The sequence below is a fragment of the Trematomus bernacchii genome, unplaced genomic scaffold (genome assembly GCF_902827165.1).
Source record: "Trematomus bernacchii unplaced genomic scaffold, fTreBer1.1, whole genome shotgun sequence".
NCBI lineage: Eukaryota > Metazoa > Chordata > Actinopteri > Perciformes > Nototheniidae > Trematomus > Trematomus bernacchii.
In genome coordinates, this window is record NW_022987973.1 from 10,279,568 (window position 1) to 10,295,830 (window position 16,263).

The 16,263-nt window shown below is 43.7% G+C and overlaps 1 protein-coding gene across 1 annotated transcript in view; it reads left to right on the forward strand.

Moving 5' to 3' along the window:
- The window catches only part of fam189a1 (family with sequence similarity 189 member A1), an 84,243-nt gene continuing 67,980 nt past the window's right edge, over positions 1 to 16,263 (forward strand). The window contains exon 1 of the mRNA XM_034116698.1: positions 1 to 246. Within this exon, the coding sequence (XP_033972589.1) occupies positions 1 to 246 (246 nt within the window). The remainder of the gene's footprint in view (positions 247 to 16,263) is intronic.

Genomic DNA, 16,263 nt, shown 5'->3' on the forward strand with positions numbered 1-16,263 from the left:
ATGCCGGTGAGCGCGCTGCACCGCGGCGGCAGCAGCATGGGCGGCCCGGGGTCCCTGAGCCCCGCGTCGCTGTCCCGCAGCCTGTCCCGGCTGAGGGAGTACCGGACCCGGACCAGGATCATGCTGGCACTGGGGGTCTCTCAGATGGTCCTGGGGAGTCTCATCCTGGCCGTCAGCTTCGCGGCTCTGGCTCTCACCACCTCCCCCAGAGTCCGCCACTCGTGCCCCTTCTGGGCAGGTTTCTCTGTGAGTACTACATTACACACTGCTGCGTCTATTTGGTGGCAATAAACAAGCATGATGTGAGTTTTTTATGTTGTAAAGAAGAAGAAAGGTGGTGTAGCAGCTAATTCCTTACAGATTGGTAGTTTGCATCAATACAGTAGGCTATCAATAATCTGTATGCATAATGATCTCAATGTGGTGTCTATAGGATAACAACCTATATCGATACTATAAGCTATTACTTGATTTGTGTTATGTTTCAAAGAGGTTCCGTTCTTCAGTCTGAGGAGAGTTTAACTAATTGGGGTGCCATCGCCATGAATAGGAAGAAATTAGGTTTCTGAATTAATTTTGGTGACAATCTTAGGCAATTCGTTTTGAGCTAATCATCAGTGATACCACACACACACACACACACACACACACACACACACACACACACACACACACACACACACACACACACACACACACACACACACACACACACACACACACACACACACACACACACACACACACACACACACACACACACAGATATTGTCAAAGAGCAGGGTATTTATTTTGGAATGCTTTACAGTGCTCCTTGGTGTGTACAGTAGGGCATGTTGTGTTTGAGATGTTGTTTTTCATGTTAAATTTTCATGGTGTTTTACGTAAATATTTATGAATGCACACACATCCCTGATTTTCTGCCACAGACCCGAAGCAGGGCTGCCCCATTAATTATAGACGCAGCAGGGTAGAGTGCAGGGTTGAGGGGAGGTCTGTGGCACAAGGGCCATCTGTGTGTGTGTGTGTGTGTGTGTGTGTGTGTGTGTGTGTGTGTGTGTGTGTGTGTGTGTGTGTGTGTGTGTGTGTGTGTGTGTGTGTGTGTGTGTGTGTGTGTGTGTGTGTTGTGTGTGTGTGTGTGTGTGTGTGTGTGTGTGTGTGTGTGTGTGTGTGTGTGTGTGTGTGTGTGTGTGTGGCTTTTCATAATGCAGTGATGGAAATATAAAGGGTCAATGAATGGGTGTTGTTGTAAGAGAGAGAGATAAAATGAGGGGGAGAGTGAGGGAACATGTGTCAGTTCCCTTCTGTGTGGGAGTGTATAGTTACAGGGAAGAGAGGTAACCACAGGGGTCAGAGGGCAAAGGTCAATGCACATTCTTGATCGATTCCTCAGGCTGATTGGAGGTCTGTCAGCCTGTTGTGCTGAATCTTACCTCCTGCTTTCTTTGTGCACCAAAACCTGATGTACCTTTGTCCCCTGACTGTGTGTTCGTTATTTATTGTGTCATGCACAAACAACAAATATACAGCTGCAGAGAGGCACAAAATGTCCTCGACCAAAACAATTATTGATTACACTGCAAACAAGAGCAAAACATGACAAAAAAAAGGCTCTCATCTTAAACACAGCGAAAGCATTTTCTTTCAAATATTCATCAATCCATACAAATCTTCTCAGAGATGAATGGTATTTTATTAAAAGTTTAGTGATGTTCTTATAATGGGTAATATAACATGAAATGTACTTCATCTTTAATCTAATGTAAATCCAATAAACAAAGAAAAAGCATTTTGTCTTCAGGGAGACCATCAACCTTCCTTTTTCTACATCTGATGATCTTGGTTTATTTCAGCTACACATAAAACTGTTTTTCAATATGTTTTGTATTTTATGTTTGCACCAAACGTCAAAAGAGACTAATCTTCACTCACAAACTGATCTCACTAATAAAGAGGTGTCAATGAAAAATGGCCCAGTAAAGGATATTAAATCTTATCAAGACTTTAAAGGAACTGTGTGTTAAGGCCCTGACACACCAAGCAGTCACCAGAGAACTCGCCGACGCCGACGCCGACTGTTGCGTCGCCGTTTTCTCCTGCGTCTTGGCCATGTGTCTCACTGGAACACACCGCAAAGACTTCAGCCGAGCACGTACGAACTGCGCATGCGTGAGTGGCAATAACTCTCCTTACCAGCAGGCGGCGGTAGTGTGTATTCGTCATTCAAAAGAGGCAACAACCGGAAGACAGAGAAGAAGAATAGACTGCGTGATCTAAACAAACAACAAATAGCGTGTGCGTTCCATTTTCACTCTCGTCCATCGAAAACATGTTTCGTGCGGTACTGGAGCTATCAGCCATTGGAGTGTTGCTTGTGGAAGACATTCTCAAGCAACCGTTTTGCTTCTCATGCACTGCTTCGCTAGCTGAACAGCCAATCAGAGTGGTTTCTTGGTCCGACTGCCTGTGTCCGACGCATGGCCGATTCAACATGTTGAATCGGCCATGCGTCGGCCGTGAAAGGCCAAATAAGGCGTGTCACGGCCGACGGTTCGGGACACACCAAATTGAGTTTGGGCGACAGGGCACGCTTCGTCGTCCGACTAACGAAGACGGCCGATTTCGGCCTGGTGTGTCTGGGCCTTAAGGCACAGCTAAGATAAGGTTTAGTGTAACTTAAGCTGAGCCAGGTGCTGAAAACAAATAGCCAGGAGGAAGAGCCATGGGCCTCAGTGGTCCCGAAACCCAGATCCCCAGATAACGCGTCTGATATCAGCTCCACATCTGGAGACTCTGCTTGTGGCCAAATCACTTCAAGGTTCAAGGTTCTTTATTGTCAATCTGACATAGCTACAGAGTAATTATGCAGTTGAAAATCTTATGTCACAGGCTTCTCCAACAATGCAACATAATAACATAACATAATAACAATAAGAGCAAGAGCAATACAAAAATAATAATAGTTATAAAAATGAAATAAAGTTATGATGTGGAATAGTGCAGTATGAGTCTATATACAAGTTATTGGAATGATATATATATATTAGGTATTAGATACATACTACTGAGTAGCAGTTGAATGTTTGAAGTTGTTTCAACAGTTCAATTTTTTAACAGTCTCACTGCCCGCGGGAAGAAACTGTCTCCGAATCTTCTTGTCCTTGCCCGGATGCTGCGGTAACGTCTGCCAGGCAACAGAAAGAACAGTTTGTGGCTGGGGTGATGGGGGTCTTTGATAATCCGTAGTGATTTCTTCCTGAGCCGCTGGGAGTAAAGGTCCTCCATGGATGGCAGCTCCGTCCTGGTGATGTGCTGTGCAGTTTTCACCACCCTCTGTAAAGCCTTACGATCGAGGTCGGTGCAGCTGCCGTACCAGGCCGTCATGATGCCAGTGAGGATACTCTCTATCGTGCACCTGTAGAAGTTGCAGAGTATCCTGGAATCCATTTTGAACCTCCTCAGCCTGCGGAGGAAGAAGAGCCGCTGTCGAGCTTTCTTGGTGATGGTGGTGGTGTGAAGAGACCATGTCAGGTCCTCAGTGATGTGGACCCCAAGGAACCTGAAGCTTTTGACTCTCTCCACCGTAGTCCCATTGATGGCGATGGGGGCGTGTCCCTCTCCCTGCTGCTTCCTGTAATCCACAATCAGCTCCTTTGTTTTGCTGATGTTGAGATGGAGGTTGTTCTCCTGGCACCAAGATGTCAGGTTTTCGACCTCCTCTCTGTATGCCGTCTCGTCATCGTCTGTGATCTGGCCGATGACGGTCGTGTCATCAGCAAACTTCACGATGGTGTTGGAGCTGTGTGTGGCCACGCAGTCGTGGGTGAACAGGGAGTAGAGGAGAGGGCTGAGCACGCAGCCTTGAGGGGCACCGGTGTTGAGAATCAGGGTGGAGGATGTGATGTTTCCCACCCGCACTGCCTGGGGTCTGCCCGTCAGGAAGTTCAGGATCCAGTCGCAGAGGGCGCTGTTGAGCCCGAGGTCTCTGAGCTTGATGGCCAGCTTGGAGGGCACAATGGTGTTGAATGCTGAACTGTAGTCAATGAACAGCATTCTCACATATGTGTTCCTGTTCTTCGGGTCCAGGTGTGAGAGGGCAGTGTGGATGGTGAGGGCTATGGCGTCGTCTGTGGACCTGTTTGCTCTGTAGGCAAACTGCAGGGGGTCCAGAGATTCAGGGAGGGAGGAGGTGATGAATAATTTGACTAACCGCTCAAAGCACTTCATTATGATGGAGGTGAGTGCTACTGGGCGGTAGTCGTTGGGGCAGGTGATGATTGTCTTTTTGGGGACAGGAATGATGGTGGAGTGTTTAAGACATGTGGGGACTACAGACTGCAGCAGGGACCTGTTGAAGATGTCTGTGAACACCTCTGCCAGCTGAACTGCACACACCCTGAGAACACGGCCAGGGATGCCATCAGGTCCAGGAGCCTTGTGTGGGTTAACCCTTTTAAAGGATTTACACACATCTGCCCTATTTAAAACAAAAGGGCAGTGTAGCTCCTGGTCCCTCTGTACCTCCACAGCCTGGCTGCTCTCAAAGCGTGCAAAAAAACTGTTTAGCTCATCTGGGAGAGATGCGCACGCAGACACTCCCGCAGCACCCCCCGCTGCTCCTTTGTAGTCAGTCATTGTCCTTAGTCCCGCCCACATATTCCTAGTGTTACAGCCTTTGAAGTCAGATTCCACCTTCTCTTTGTACTGTCTCTTTGCATTTTTTATTGCTCTCCGGAGATCATACCTAGACTTCCTGTACTCCTCCAAATCTCCCGCTGTGTGCGCGAGAGTGCGCGCTTTCAGTTTGCCGCGCACCTCACCGTTTACCCAGGGCTTTTGATTTGGGAATGTCCGTACAGAAACCTTCGGTACCACGTCATCGATGCATTTCCCAATGTAGCAGATGACAGTGTCCGTGTGTGTGTTGATGTTATTGTCCTCAAACACACTCCAATCCGTAGATGCAAAGCAATCCTGCAGTGCTGAATCTGACTCCTCGCTCCATCGTTGTACTGTCCTTGTTATCGGTCTGTCCCTTTTAAGTTTCTGCTTGTAAGCAGGCAACAACAGTAGTGAGATATGGTCTGATTTGCCGAAGGGAGGGCGAGGGAGAGCCTTATATCCATTCCGGAAAGGGGAATAAACATGGTCCAGTATGTTTCCCCCGCGCGTCGGGAAGTTGATGTGTTGGTAATATTTTGGCAAAACCTTCTTCATGTTGGCGGTGTTGAAATCTCCGGCCACAACGAACGCCGCATCTGGCCGTGAAGTCTCGGTTTTATCAATAAACCCAAACAGTTCCATCACCAATCAGACATTGGAAGTTACTCTCTGTAAAGTTTTGAGCTCTAAACTGTGAAAAAAAAGAAATCTTCAAATTTGTTTAAATGCTTCTTATCTGAAACGTGGCCTGGAAAAGATTTATTCAGCCCGCATTCAATCTGATCTTAAATGTTAAGATATAATAGCAGGAAATGCAGTATCTGTGATTATTGAAAGCGCCATCAGAAGCTGATTTCATTAGAAAGCTGGATCCTTGTCATACACTATATAGATCCTTGTATATTACGTTTTTGTCTGAGTAGCCTAAATAAGACAACTCAACATCATCAATTAATATTCCTTGTGTAGATTTAAGATGCATGTAGACAGTTAATTTCTCCAGAAAGGAAAGTGTTTTTTTCTCTCTTCGGTCGGCCATGTTTTCGCGGTGTGTCCCCGCAGTTTCGCCATGGATGGATAAAGAGAACGAGCTTAAACTCATCTAATAAATTATACTACTACTGATAATGTGATGATTCACAACATGGTCGTCTGGAATGAAGCTAAGTGGTAAGTTGTGTGAGCATGGTTGGCAAAAACGCTGCTTAGTTTTAAAGGTCACCTATCATGCTATTTTTAGGCAATATCATAGGTCTCAGATATATAAAAATGTATAAAAAACATGTCTATTAAGTGTTTTGCTCAAAATACCAAACAGATCACCCATTCTAGCCATGCCTCATATCCCTCTATTTCACTTCCTGTTTCAAAAGTGCTGATTTTATGTATAAAGCTTTTTTTTTCAAAGAGGGGCGGAGCTTATGCCTGCTCATGCGGAAGATTCTACCGGCAGATACTGTGTTGATGAAACGCCATATCATGGATTATCAAGGATTATTTCTGAAACAGTATGGAGCTCAAAGGCTTTCTCTCTTGCCGGTTATACCACAAGGTGAGTTCCTTTTTATTTCCTGCTTCTTCACACACATGCTCTGTGCAGTACAGGTTAGCTCTGAGTGTTAGCGATGCTAATGTAAACACCGACCATATTACGTCCAAAACAGTCGGGCATTGTTTCTGATAGCAACGTTTCTGATAGTGCTGTGGGTCCGCCGATTTGACGTCATATCGGCCGCAAATCTGGATCAGCTCCATTGTACCCCCGTTTTTAGAGATTTGGGTACGGAGGAAAAGAGAGAGGGTTTTATTTGCTGACGCTGCGTGACATATTTATGTATAAAAGACATCAAAAAGTGCATTTTGCATGATAGGTCCCGTTTGATGTGTGTTTTCCGGTTTTCCGGTTTCCTTTTTTAGAATGGCGAATCTGCTGCCTGCGGCTACGGGACTTGTTTCCCCTCACGCATGCGCAGAACGTACGTGATAGTCGGCTGATGTCTTTGCGGTGTATTCAAATGTGTCGGCTACAGTCTATGGTTCAAATCAAGACGCCGAAAATGAGGCAACACAACAGTCAGGTTTATTGAAACTAGTTATGGTTTGTTGTGTGAGGCTACTGGATATCAATGGGGAGTTTGCTAAAGGCCCCTACACACCAGGCCGATATCGGCCGTCTTGCGTTGTTGGGCGAAAACGGGTTCCTTGTCGCCCAAAGTCAATTTGGTGTGTCCCGAACCCTCGGCCGTGACACGCCTTATTTGGCCTTTCACGGTCGACACCCGGCCGATTCAACATGTTGAATCGGCCGGGTGTCGGACACAAGCTATCGGGCCAAGAAACCACTCTGATCAGCTGTTCAGCTAGCAAATGAGAGGCGAAACGGAAGTGAGGGACGTAAACAAACGATTTAAGGCACAAGACAGCAGCTAAACACCAGCAGGTGATACTTAAAGACATCAAACATAGCCCTTAAATGTCCTCTCTTACCTCCCACACATAGCAGGGACATCTCTGATATCGGCGGGAGCGTCCCCGGCTGTCCTCTGCTGAGAGCTCCGTGATTTGTTTGGGTCAAGTCCGGTTTTTTCATCTCATCGTAAATTTAGCAAGAAGTGGGCCATTATTACATTGCTGACTCAATAAACTACACACCCGCCAGAACACTGCGATCATCAGATGCAGGTCTATTAACTGTGATTTTATAGTATGTCTGCACTTTATGTGCTCATTTCATCATTCATGTATTTTTATATTGTAAAACATGTTTTCGATGGACGAGAGTGAAAATGGAACGCACACGCTATTTGTTTGTTTATATCAGTCTGTTCTTCTTCTCTGTCTTCCGGTTGTTGCCTATTTTGAATGACGAATACACACTACCGCCGCCTGTTGGAAAGGAGAGTTATTGCCACTCACGCATGCGCAGTTCGTACGTGCTCGGCTGAAGTCTTTGCGGTGATTTCCAGTGCGACACACGGCCAATACGCAGGAGAACTCGTCGATGGAACTGTCGGTGTCGGGTGTCGGCGAGTTCTCTGGTGACTGCCTGGTGTGTCAGGGCCTTTAAAGGGGACCTATCATGCAAAATGCACTTTTTGATGTCTTTATACATAATATGTGTCCCCGGTGTGTCAGGGAACTCACGCAGCGTCAGAAAATAAAACCCTCTCTCTTTTCCTCCGTACCCAAATCTCTAAATACGGGGGTACAACGGAGCTGATCCAGATTTGCGTCCGATATGACGTAATATCGGAAATGTGGACCCACGGCACTATCAGAAAGTTGCTATCAGAAACAATGCCCGACGGTTTTGGACGTAATATGGTCGGCGTTTACATTAGCATCGCTAACACTCAGAGCTAACCTGTACTGGAGAGCATGTGTGTGAAGAAGCTGGAAATAAAAAGGAACTCACCTTGTGGTATAACCGGCAAGAGAGAAAGCCTTTGAGCTCCATACTGTTTCAGAAATAATCCTTGATAATCCATGATATGGCGTTTCATCACGGCAGTATTTAGTTTAGACAGTAGCTGCCGGGTCCCGCACGAGCTCAGCCCCCTCCTTTTTTTTTTTTAATCAATTTTCTTTTTTTTAAAGCTTTATACCCAAAATCAACACTTTTGAAACAGGAAGTGAAATAGAGGGATATGAGGCATGGCTAGAACGGGTGATCTGTTTGGTATTTTGAGAAAAACACTTCATAGACATGTTTTTTATATATATATTTATATATCTGAGACCTATGCTATTGCCTAAAAATAGCATGATAGGTGCACTTTAAATGAACCTCTGATATCCTGCAGACAAGTGTCCCTGTTACCAGGAGTAAAAAAAACATCTTGATATTATGGCATGTGTGCTTTAACATTGAACCTTGAAGACTTTATGTAGAGCTTCCTGTCATGTTGGTTAACTGAGCTAATGAGGAGGTTGGCAAAATACCCTGCTTGTGTGTTTCTGTAAGGTAACGTGTGTGTTTGTGCATGATGTAGGTGTGTGTGTCTTTGTGTGGTCACTGTGGGATGTCATTGAGGAACTTTGTGCTGACTGGCATTGTTCATTTTCATATCAGCCACAGTGAGAGAAGGCGTAATCTTTACATCCTACACAGAGCAATCACTGTAGAACACACACACACACACGCACGCACGCACGCACACACACACACGCACGTCCCACTTCAGTGTTGTGCATAACAAAGCATCTGTCTCCCTCATTTTGATCTTCCACACTCTGTAGGAAAACATGTTTTACAGCTTTGATGTTTAGAGTTGTGTGTTTGACAGCACAATAACGCAAACCCATACACACACGCACATAGCCACATACACACACACACACGCACCCACACACTTGCCTGGCCAACAGAGACTAATCCTACTCATATCTTGGTCTTTCTTGCACCCAACCTGGGGCTTGTAATCATCCCACACCCCTCCTGTAGCACTTAGGCACTCCAGTAGCCAGCCACAGTCACTTCCTGTACATGTCACAATTAGTCATTCATAATTGGTGACAAAGATGATGCAGAGTGGTGCACACTCTGAGGCTGCAGAGGCCGACCAAACAGCGGCCTCCAGCCTTTCTTTAAAAACATTAGCAGCACGTTTACCTGTTGGGCGTGAATCATACCGCCCTGCTGGGTCTCGGTTGAAAGAGGCGACGTGGCCGCCAAAGGGCCTCTGAAGCTGTCACTGGCTGACAAGTAGAACTAATTACTGTTCACCTCGCATCTCCACAATTTAACGATCGGAAGAGATCCAAGTGTCCAACACAGACACACATGAATAAACAAAAAACATCTCTTCTCCTTTCATATGTTCCTGTCATGGAGAATAAAGACAAGAGGTACAACATATGTGTATACGTAAATCCATCAGAAGGAAGAACTGCAGGCATCCTTTACACATTCACATTAGATTGTGATGCTTCCTCTCTGAACCACTGATATCGCCTCTCTTTCCAGAGAAGGATTTATTCCTCTCCTTTTTCCTCCCCCGCCCTGGTTGTGTGGTAGAAGATGAATGGTAATTATGTGTACAGCTGCTCTCAAAGTAACACTCCAACAACCCAAATATACAGACAGTGCCGTAACAAAGATGGCTTAAGGCGTTATTCTTGGTATTTGTTGTGAGGCAGCTCTCTCTGCAGCATTTCCAGCACAAACCGTCAGCAAATTCTGCGTTAATCTGCCTGAGCGAGTGTTTGAATAGAAGCTCCAAAGTGTTTTGTAGGAGGTTGTGATGCGGGGCATATTCGGATGCTGTCAACCTCTTTATCTTGGTGTGTTTCTGTGTTTGGAAAGAAGGCAAAGGTCCATGTTGGAGTAAAGTTGTCAACCGTTTGCTTTCTACCTCGACTCGAAGGATGGCAATGTTCGTCTACATGCTATGCCATTGTTCTCCATTGAGCCATAATTAATAAAATCCCAACAATCCAATTTTCTTTCCTATTTTTGCTAAAGTCAGTTAGCAAGTAAACAAATGTAAATTTTTCTTAAAATACACACTTTCTCTGGAACAAACATAAGCACATATGGATAATACTTTCACAGAATGCAGTAAAGGCATGCCCCCTCTACTCTGGCTCTGATTGGCTGAACCTGATATTCGTACCTTCTCTTTAACCAATCTCAAAACTCATGCCTAAACCTGACCAACCAAGGCAGTGAGTGCTCACCAATCGGAGGCAGAGTGGGACATGTCATAACTTCACCATAGAAGGAAAACAATTATTGCTGTCATTCTGCAAAATAATTAATCATATGTGCTCTTCTTTGATGCTAGGAGTGTGTATTTTCAGAGCAATGGGCTGTTTTTTTTACAGGATGATGGGCTTTTTGATAAATTGGACATTTTAGGACTATTGGGGTTTAAGTATAGTGGGCAGGTTGGTAGCATGGTTGGGTCTCTATTTTGTTCAGCACCAACATATTCCAACCATTGGCTTTATTAAAATGCAATTTTGTACAAAAAATCTGCTGGGGTATTTGACACAAGGTTTGTTACGTTCATTGTTCCCAGACAGTTTTATTTTTGGTTTATGAAAAGATACCTGCAAAAATAATGACCTTCTGTCTTGAAGCTTGAATGAATCAGAGTTTTCTCATCAAGGTTATTGCCTTTTTGCCTATAGGAAATTGGAAAGACTTTGGATTTGGATCTTATCTGGTTGTTGCAGAAACATTTGGTCTGCACTTTGCATTTTTCCCCTTTTCTGAGTGGTTTCAGTGAGGAACAGAGAGCAGCAAACGAAGACAAAGAGGTGAATTGTTTTGATTTGATTGTTTAGTTGCTGGGTTCAGTTCTTTTTCTCCAGCAGGGGAGTACGAATCATCATTAATTAACTGGCTTATTAGGCTTCGCTTGTATCCTGGCAACAGATTTTGAGACACAAAAACACAACGTGTGCACATATATCATACTTCAAAGTGAAGTCTGCAGTGTTGGTTGGAAATGGTCATCATTGTGATTTCTGTTGAAAATGAAGTCAGTTATTTTAAGATTTGGTTGTTATCAGAAATACTGAGACCATTTTTGTATTTCTTTTGATGTCAGACTCATAACATCAAAGTGAACAGAGATAAGAGTTACGTTCAATCAGTCTCCTCCTGTGAGTCTTAATACTTCCACCTCAGTGTCAAAGAAGTGTTTAGCTCTATATGTAACTTTCTTTTGTATGGTTTTACAAAGAGATCACAATGACTGATAGTTTCAGTTCCAGGTCACATTGGTTTCTATTCCACTGAAGTAATTAGTGTCTCTGTCTCTTTCTTTTGCCTTTCTTTGGAGTTTTACCACAGAATCTGTAGAAAGATGTGCCCCCTGAGAGTGTTCTGATGCAGAGAGCTGGGTGAAATGAAATGAAACATTCAATGTATAATACATAGAAAAGTGCTGCACTTTAGCACATAGTGATGATGAGCTGCCATAACCAAAACAAATAGATATTGTTGATTCTGCAACATGTGTGTAAAACTCTACAACATTTATAATTCACTATAGTTAAATATAAAAAATCATGATGGTGATAGATCCAGATATGTGTGGATAATACAGAGATGCAGGGAACCATTAAAGGATCAGTTCACCCAAAAAGTACTGAACGTATAGTGATCTCTTGGGTTTTATTTGCCCAGGTTCAGGGGTGTAGCACTTATATAATGTTTGTGGAACTCACGGCATAGCAATGTCTTTGCAGTTAGCTATCAATTAGAGCTGCAATGATTCGTTGACAAATCAATTGGTTGATTGACAAAACAATAATAGGCACTTATTTGAAAATGGATGATTGGTTTAAGTAATGTTTTTTATTCAAAATGGAAGATCATTCTCTTTCAGCCTCATGTGGAGCTTTCCTGCTTTTCTATAGGATTTGGACTGACAAAACAAGACAATTAAAGACAACAAATTGGCCTTTGAGATACTGGGATGAACATTTTTTTTATTTATTTAGTCTGATATTTAATAGACTTAACGATGATTAGAGAAAAAATAATTGGCAATTAATGACTTACAATGCCCCACCAAGGACGATCCTCAGAGCACAATGACAGTATTTCCTTACCACCTGCATGGCAAGACACAACAAAGGCGTTTTTTAAATGGGGTTAATCTGATTGTTCAGTGAATCACAGGTTGTAGAAGAAGTTATTTTAATACACCCAGTGAAGAAAAAAGCTTTTTTTTATGATGTCAATTTAAATGACATTATACAACGACATCACAAGTCTTACAGTACTATTTGATGACCGTCCTGCTGTAACAGTGTGAGAAAAGCATTATTTTATTATTGTGGGACTCAACACAAAGGTCCACTGGGCTGTTTGTTATTTTAGATGCAGCATTTTACTCCCAGCTGTCAATAAGGCCGTGTCTCCTTGGCTGCTTTACTCATCTTGTCAGTTTAGATTAAATGGAGAGTGCGGTCAGCACACATGCTCTCAGACCAGAGCACTCATGGTCCACCGGCCGCCCTTAACTCTCATATTGATCAACTAATTAGATGGGATTTCATCAATCATCGCACTGCTGTTTACTTTCATTTAACTTGGTGGTTTTCCAACATCTCTGCAGTGACCTCAGTCTGTGGCTTTTAAAACGTGTGTGATGATGTCATGTAGTTTACGCTCCTGGTCTGTGACGAGGTGTCGCTGAACAGCTGTAATTCACTTTCCTGTTGCACCTTTTTCATAATAAGTAAGTAGGCACTCAGCCTGCTGCTACTCATTACTCTGAGGACCCTCCAGACCGTCCTGCCCCCACTCCAGTGCTACCAGTGAGCCCCATAATGGTGGAAAGAACAGTTTGTCCTTTTTCCCACTTCAACACACACACACACACCTTACATTTTCGAGAGAGGCTCTAATATTTCAAGTTGTCAACTTCACTTAATTCCCATGTCTCGGTGTGCTTTGCAGTGATGAGCTGACTCCCCATCTTCTCGTCTCCATCCTCTGCTTTTACGCTGATATTTTTGGGTTGTCTCGTGATCCGTGTTTAACACCCAAGGATGAGCTGAGACTCATCGGTGTGAGACCGAGTGTTAAAAGCCCGCTTGTTACATACCATCCCCATTCCCCCTCCTCGCTATATATTTCCTATTGAAGCAACGAAGCAACCTAGCTGAAAACCTGGCACTCAACTACGCCTGGTTGGCAAAGCAGTCATCGGTAAAATGCAAAAGAGAAAGATGAATGTCGGGGTTGTATTTATGTGGAAAGATCTGCAGAGACGCAGTGGGGGCTCTGAGGCAGAACGCTCTGGGGGGAAATACGCAGGGTCATCAAAAAAGTTAATATTGGCTGGCTTATCTTTTGCAGAATCGTCATATTTTTATAAACTTTGCTGGCCAGTCAAATCAGAGCAAGTGCACATTACTCTTTGATCAATTAGTAAAATGCTTTTTATGTTGGGACATTAGAGAAAGAGGACAACATTAAAGCTGCAACTCTTGATCCCTTCCAACATCGATAAAATGCTGATTGTTTTCCTGATTCATGGTTGATCTCAGTAAGCTAGAGAAGGTGACATTGTCAAATAACAAAGGACCAAAACCCCATAATAAAGGGAAGAACTCTCATGTTCACCTGCTGCAGAGAGTTTCTGTTTGCTCATCTTAAATCTCAGTTGAACTCGTACGAACATGACTGTGACTTAATCTCTAGATTCTGTATTTATATATCTTCCAATTGTAGTCTGAGTTGCATCAACCAATCAAATTTGAGCGGGCTTTCGTCGTATGCAGGGACACCTCTTGTAAGGAGAACAGAAGAGGCAGAACCACTCGCCTATTGTCTGCCCAAAAGCGCAGTTTTTGTTTAGCTAGTTAGCTAAACCAGCGTCACGTGAAATCCTTTGGTGATGTCAACTTTGCCTTGTGTCTCAAGTTGCTAATCAAACTCTAACAATTTAACCCGGGCAGGAAAAACAAAGTCTTAGCCCAGATATTTTTTAGCGACAACTGAACGCCAGGAATAATTCCCATTGCCAGAGCTTGGTGAGATAGTGACCTCTCAACTAGTTTGAAAGCCAGTTGTGTCCAGCATTGATCTTACACAAGTGTGATGTGAAAACATGTTCCAACGCATCGGTGAGACTGGACTTTTCAGTGAAGTTTGAAGCGCCTTGTATTAAGTAGTAACAACATTTGCACATTCATAGTTTGGATTCTTTTCATTGAGGCAGATAAACGCAGGTATTTTCTGTGATAAAACCAAATCAGACACAAATTATTATGCTGAGCAGAGTGTTTTTAATTGTTGTTTTTATTTATTTAAAATGATCTGAAGGGGATCTTTTAAAACCTTGGAATAATAAAACATATTGCTTGTGTGCTCTCACATCTCTGCACACCAACCCCTTTTGTATTCACAGACGCTTTCTTGGACACAATCACAATGCGTCCAACACAAAAAACCAGCAGCCATGCATCATTTTGACGCGAAGCCGGTTGATGTGTAATTAAAGCTCAAGGTTTTTTCTGTTTTTCTGGATGTTTTCAGACCTGAACTGAAAACATGTGGGAAGACAGAAGAAGAGACAGTGTCATGTGTTTGGGGGTAAAGCTTTTTGTGTTTGATGCATGATATACTGTATTTTATATGCATATCACTCTCATAAGTCCGTCTTCTCTTTCCCCTGCCTGCCAGTCTGTAGTGTGTCTATGTTTTGGTCTGACCTGCAGCCTGGGATGTGTTTGACAGAACGCTCGATGCTGTATTTCTTTACAAGCGGTCTCGACCCGGCCAGACTGCTGAATAGAACAGGCCAACAGGGGTGAACGGAGCTTACAGGGAGGCAGAGACAGCAAGACGGCCAGAGGCAAAAGTCTGAGCTTTAGTTATTCTGAAGATGAGCCGGTTGCTTTAAGTAAAACACTCACAGGTGCTGCTACTGAACAACACCCGTGTTCACATTTATTGCGATCATGTCAAATCCCACAGGAAAGAGAAGCTTTATGAAGCAGACTCATCTTTTATATGAACTGAATGGAGAGTATTAGTTTTCAGTGAAGTGACAGACATCAACCTCCACCTCCTGGCTTTCACCTTTTTTAAATGAAATGCAGAGCTTTCAGTGGCGTGCCGCAACAGGCCATCATCAGTGTAAAGGTCTGATACTGCGCTCAGACAGACAGAAAGACAGATGGAGCTTTGTTCACGTGTTTGACTTCCATCCTTTACCTGCTATTGAGCCGTAACTTCCTCCTGATGTTACAAAGCTGACTGTCGGCCCTCCCTGCCGCTTTCTATAGCCGATCAATGGCAGAGCCTGCTGACTGGAGCTCCCTTTGTTCTATGATTAGCAGCTGTGTTGTGCTGGATGGGCTTTTATGTGTGTACACATGTGGGAGGGCAGGTCAGGGGGTGTGGGTTAGCGTGCCTGTGTGTATATTTGTGTATATGGAGCTTAAGTAGATGTAAAGGTTGGTTGTGATCCTTAGACAGATAAGCAACAAGGTGGTTATGTGTGTGTATGTAGGCAGGTCCAGGCGACAGGCTGCAGATAAACACTACTGTAACAGAAAGAGGGGGAAGAAGAGAGAGCAATACACAACATTTATATCAAATATTTTCCTTTATCATTGTCTGTCTGTCTCATTACCTAAGAAAGAAGCCAACCACAGTGCTGAACACTGTTTTTTCGAGGTTAATGAGGCGGTGCTAAACATGAATAAAGAGCCTGAAGACAAATCTGAGAGGCATCAATTCTTGAATAAATGCAGTTAACAAGAACTCTCCGAATGATCATAGAAACACACATTTTGTAATAAAGAGCCAGAGCAATACTTGAAATGGTGAATTTTGTATGTTTCGTAAAAGAGAAACATACCAACTGCCTGGTGGAAATTGTTAACCAGGATGAAATCACTCTTCATTAGATAAATGAGCGGTGAATTCTTCAGGTCGGAGGTCAGACCTTAACAGTAATGCTGTTCAGAAGGTCACCAGATCAGTACACACGCACACACACGCACACACACACACACACACACACACTCACACTCACACTCACACTCACACTCACACTCACACTCACACTCACACTCACACACTCATTTAACGTCAAGCAGTGATCAGATTTGTCACCTGTAATGTAT